The following is a 5,000-nucleotide window of genomic DNA, read 5'->3' on the forward strand; positions in this document are numbered from 1 at the left end:
TTGTTGTGCATGCACTTTGTGTGCTCCACTCTATTCAACCTGTATACCTGTATACATATCGGGGCGGCTTGATAGTGGTTAGAGCGTTGGACTAGTAACCGGAAGGTTGCAAGTTCAAACCCCCGAGCTGACAAGGTACAAATCTGTCGTTCTGTCCCTGAACAAGGCAGTTAACCCACTGTTCCTAGACCAGTTAACCCACTGTTCCTAGGCTGTCATTGAAAATAAGAATTTGTTCTTAACTGACTTGCTAATAAATAAAGGGAAAATAAATACGTCTTGGTTTAACTACAGTACAATTCCAAGCACAGCTATTTCAAGACATCCAGAGCTCAAAACTCTGATGAAATGTTCTGTTTTTTTTTGTGTTTGTAGCAAATATATGCATTTATATATGATAATCTCTATGCAAACGTTTGATATTAAACAACAGAGCGGTGACATTTCAGGTTCTGCCTCATTGGCTCTTTGAGCAAACACGAATCAGAATACAACACGACTAGGGTCTAAGACAATCTCAAGGTAAGCCCCTCCCCCCCCACTCTCACTTATACAACAATAAACATATTGAATGTTGCTGTGTAGTTCATAGTTTTACCATGTAAGTCCGTTTCTCAGTCATTGTAGTTTGATGTAGCTTTGATTGTTACATTTTTTATGTGAAGTTGTTCTGGATATAGTTTGTTTTTTGTATGATTCATTATCATCATCAAGATGGTCCCTCTGCTTGCGGCCATCTTGGTTTTGTGGTGCGTTTTTTTGTTTGAAATTTGGCTGCTCGTTTTTTTTTTTTTGTGTGGTTTATTTGAAGCTCGTACTTGTGTCCTCTTCTTATCGAGGGCTCGTCTTGATCATCCTGTTATTATTTACTATCATTGGATTTTTCCAGTCATCTTCCAATGAACCTGTGGACAATAAGGATGTTTCTAACCTTTGACCTGTATTTGAACCTGTACTATTTAACATACGGATATTTTATTAGCAGACCTTTGATTAAGCATATATATAGTACTTGACAAGTACATATACACCAATACTAAAATCATAGTTTTAATTGTAAACAAGTTAGTCAACTAGTGTTTTCAGCCATTTACAACATATTCATGAAGTCACACTTACACATGTATTCTCCTGTTTTCTTGACTTGTTGAATGAATCAAATACCGAACATGGCTTTTTCCAGCATCTGTGTCTACTGTTGTCTTCAGTTTTAGCTTAACGTTCGAAAAGACACTTGCACATCGGCGCTGTATCTATCTTTGTCGCAGGTGCATGGTAACCATTGAATAACATGAGAGAGAAAAATAAGAAACCCACACACTGCTTTTGCTAGTATCACTGCTCTATATTAAGCTTTTACGTATCGTCCCCAAGGCTTTTGTGAGTGTTTTTAAATTTGCACCCTTATATTGGAGCAATGTCTACATGAGGGTGCAAATTCAAAACACTCACAAAGGCCTTGAGGCCGATACGTAAACCTTAATATAGAGCAGTGATACTATCAAGAGCAGTGTGTGGATTTCTTCATTTTTTTTCTCTCAAGTTACCTTAATTTGCATATTATTGAATGTCTTTAGTCGGGTAATACTTTAAGTGAACGTTCCGTCATAATGCCTAGATAAGGTTGTCATATCACATATCACCGAGACATATCACATATCACCGAGACATATCACATATCACCGAGACATATCACATATCACCGAGACATATTACATATCACCGAGACATATCACATATCACTGAGACATATTACATATCACCGAGACATATCACATATCACCGAGACATATCACATATCACCGAGACATATTACATATCACCGAGACATATCACATATCACTGAGACATATCACATATCACCGAGACATATCACATATCACATATCACATATCGTCTCGGACTCCCTCATGATAGTATTATGCTGGAACATTCAAATAAACTGTTACCCTAAACTATCATTCAGTGTGAGAAATGTTGAGTCCTGTGATGTGTTTGTGTGTGTTAGCTTTCGTTCTACTATATATGTTGCATTGTTTCCATCATATAAACTTCTTGAGAATAGTGCAATTCTGGATCAGCACCAACGGGCTGAAATATGAAAATACTGACCGGAGATTCACGTCAGCATAATGGTGATGATGATGGTGGTGATGATGATGGTGGTGATGATGTTGGTGGCGATGATGTTGGTGATGGTGATGGTGGTGGCGATGATGTTGGTGATGGTGATGTTGGTGGCGATGATGTTGGTGATGGTGATGGTGGTGGCGATGATGTTGGTGATGGTGATGGTGGTGGCGATGATGTTGGTGATGGTGATGGTGGTGGCGATGATGTTGGTGATGGTGATGGTGGTGGCGATGGTGATGGTGGTGGCGATGATGTTGGTGATGGTGATGGTGGTGGCGATGGTGGTGGTGGTGGCGATGATGTTGGTGATGGTGGTGGCGATGTTGGTGGCGATGATGTTGGTGATGGTGGTGGCAATGATGTTGGTGGCGATGATGTTGGTGATGGTGATGTTGGTGGTGGTGATGTTGGCGATGATGTTGGTGGAGGTGATGATGGTGGTGGTGGTGGTGATGATGATGGTTATGGTGGTGGTGGTGGCGATGGTGGTGGTGGCGATGATTATGATGATGGTGGTGGCGATGATGTTGGTGGTGGCGATGATGTTGTTGATGGTGATGTTGGTGGTGGTGATGTTGGCGATGATGTTGGTGGAGGTGATGGTGGTGGCGGTGGTGGTGGTGGAGTTGATGGTGGTGGCGATGGTGGTGGTGGCGATGGTGATGATTTTTATTTTTATTTTTTTATTTTACCTTTATTTAACCAGGTAGGCAAGTTGAGAACAAGTTCTCATTTACAATTGCGACCTGGCCAAGATAAAGCAAAGCAGTTCGACAGATACAACGACACAGAGTTGCACATGGAGTAAAACAAACATACAGTCAATAATACAGTATAAACAAGTCTATATACAATGTGAGCAAGTGAGGTGAGAAGGGAGGTAAAGGCAAAAAAGGCCATGGTGGCAAGGTAAATACAATATAGCAAGTAAAACACTGGAATGGTAGTTTTGCAATGGAAGAATGTGCAAAGTAGAAATACAAATAATGAGGTGCAAAGGAGCAAAATAAATAAATAAATTAAATACAGTTGGGAAAGAGGTAGTTGTTTGGGCTAAATTATAGGTGGGCTATGTACAGGTGCAGTAATCTGTGAGCTGCTCTGACAGTTGGTGCTTAAAGCTAGTGAGGGAGATAAGTGTTTCCAGTTTCAGAGATTTTTGTAGCTCGTTCCAGTCATTGGCAGCAGAGAACTGGAAAGAGAGGCGGCCAAAGAAAGAATTGGTTTTGGGGGTGACTAGAGAGATATACCTGCTGGAGCGTGTGCTACAGGTGGGAGATGCTATGGTGACCTGCGAGCTGAGATAAGGGGGGACTTTACCTAGCAGGATCTTGTAGATGACATGGAGCCAGTGGGTTTGGCGACGAGTATGAAGCGAGGTTGAAGAGCATGCATTTAGTTTTACTTGTATTTAAGAGCAATTGGAGGCCACGGAAGGAGAGTTGTATGGCATTGAAGCTTGCCTGGAGGGTTGTTAACACAGTGTCCAAAGAAGGGCCGGAAGTATACAGAATGGTGTCGTCTGCGTAGAGGTGGATCAGAGACTTACCAGCAGCAAGAGCGACCTCATTGATGTATACAGAGAAGAGAGTCGGTCCAAGAATTGAACCCTGTGGCACCCCCATAGAGACTGCCAGAGGTCCGGACAACAGACCCTCCGATTTGACACACTGAACTCTATCAGAGAAGTAGAAGAGAAGTAGTTGGTGAACCAGGCGAGGCAATCATTTGAGAAACCAAGGCTGTTGAGTCTGCCGATGAGGATGTGGTGATTGACAGAGTCGAAAGCCTTGGCCAGATCAATGAATACGGCTGCACAGTAATGTTTCTTATCGATGGCGGTTAAGATATCGTTTAGGACCTTGAGCGTGGCTGAGGTGCACCCATGACCAGCTCTGAAACCAGATTGCATAGCAGAGAAGGTATGGTGAGATTCGAAATGGTCGGTAATCTGTTTGTTGACTTGGCTTTCGAAGACCTTAGAAAGGCATGGTAGGATAGATATAGGTCTGTAGCAGTTTGGGTCAAGAGTGTCCCCCCCTTTGAAGAGGGGATGACCGCAGCTGCTTTCCAATCTTTGGGAATCTCAGACGACACGAAAGAGAGGTTGAACAGGCTAGTAATAGGGGTGGCAACAATTTCGGCAGATAATTTTAGAAAGAAAGGGTCCAGATTGTCTAGCCCGGCTGATTTGTAGGGGTCCAGATTTTGCAGCTCTTTCAGAACATCAGCTGAATGGATTTGGGAGAAGGAGAAATGGGGAAGGCTTGGGCGAGTTGCTGTTGCAGTGCTGTTGACAGGGGTAGGAGTAGCCAGGTGGAAAGCATGGCCAGCAGTAGAAAAATGCTTATTGAAATTTTCAATTATGGTGGATTTATCAGTGGTGACAGTGTTTCCTATCTTCAGTGCAGTGGGCAGCTGGGAGGAGGTGTTCCTATTCTCCATGGACTTTACAGTGTCCCAGAACTTTTTTGAGTTAGTGTTGCAAGAAGCAAATTTCTGCTTGAAAAAGCTAGCCTTGGCTTTTCTAACTGCCTGTGTATAATGGCTTCTAGCTTCCCTGAACAGCTGCATATCACGGGGGCTGTTCGATGCTAATGCAGAACGCCATAGGATGTTTTTGTGTTGGTTAAGGGCAGTCAGGTCTGGGGAGAACCAATGATGATGGTGGTAGTGGTGATGGCGGTGGTAATAATTAGTTGATCACTTGGGAACTAACCCCAGTGTTCTGTAGCCTTTTTTGAATAAGCCAAATCAAGATCAAAAAACCTTTTAACATCTAGATAGAAAGTTAAGTCAACCACTAATACAATACATGCAATTATAAATAAATCATAAATAAGTTCACTATAACATAAACAAAGGAA

The 5,000-nt window shown here is 42.3% G+C and overlaps 1 protein-coding gene across 1 annotated transcript in view; it reads left to right on the forward strand.

The window, feature by feature from the left end:
- The window catches only part of LOC139366903 (neuropilin and tolloid-like protein 1), a 217,363-nt gene that overhangs the window by 210,604 nt on the left and 1,759 nt on the right, over positions 1–5,000 (forward strand). Inside the window, exon 10 of the mRNA XM_071104647.1 lies at positions 450–522. Coding sequence (XP_070960748.1) covers positions 450–510 — 61 coding nt within the window. The 3' untranslated portion in view covers positions 511–522. The remainder of the gene's footprint in view (positions 1–449; positions 523–5,000) is intronic.

The sequence above is a fragment of the Oncorhynchus clarkii genome, chromosome 15 (genome assembly GCF_045791955.1).
Source record: "Oncorhynchus clarkii lewisi isolate Uvic-CL-2024 chromosome 15, UVic_Ocla_1.0, whole genome shotgun sequence".
In the NCBI taxonomy this organism is placed as follows: Eukaryota; Metazoa; Chordata; class Actinopteri; order Salmoniformes; family Salmonidae; genus Oncorhynchus; species Oncorhynchus clarkii.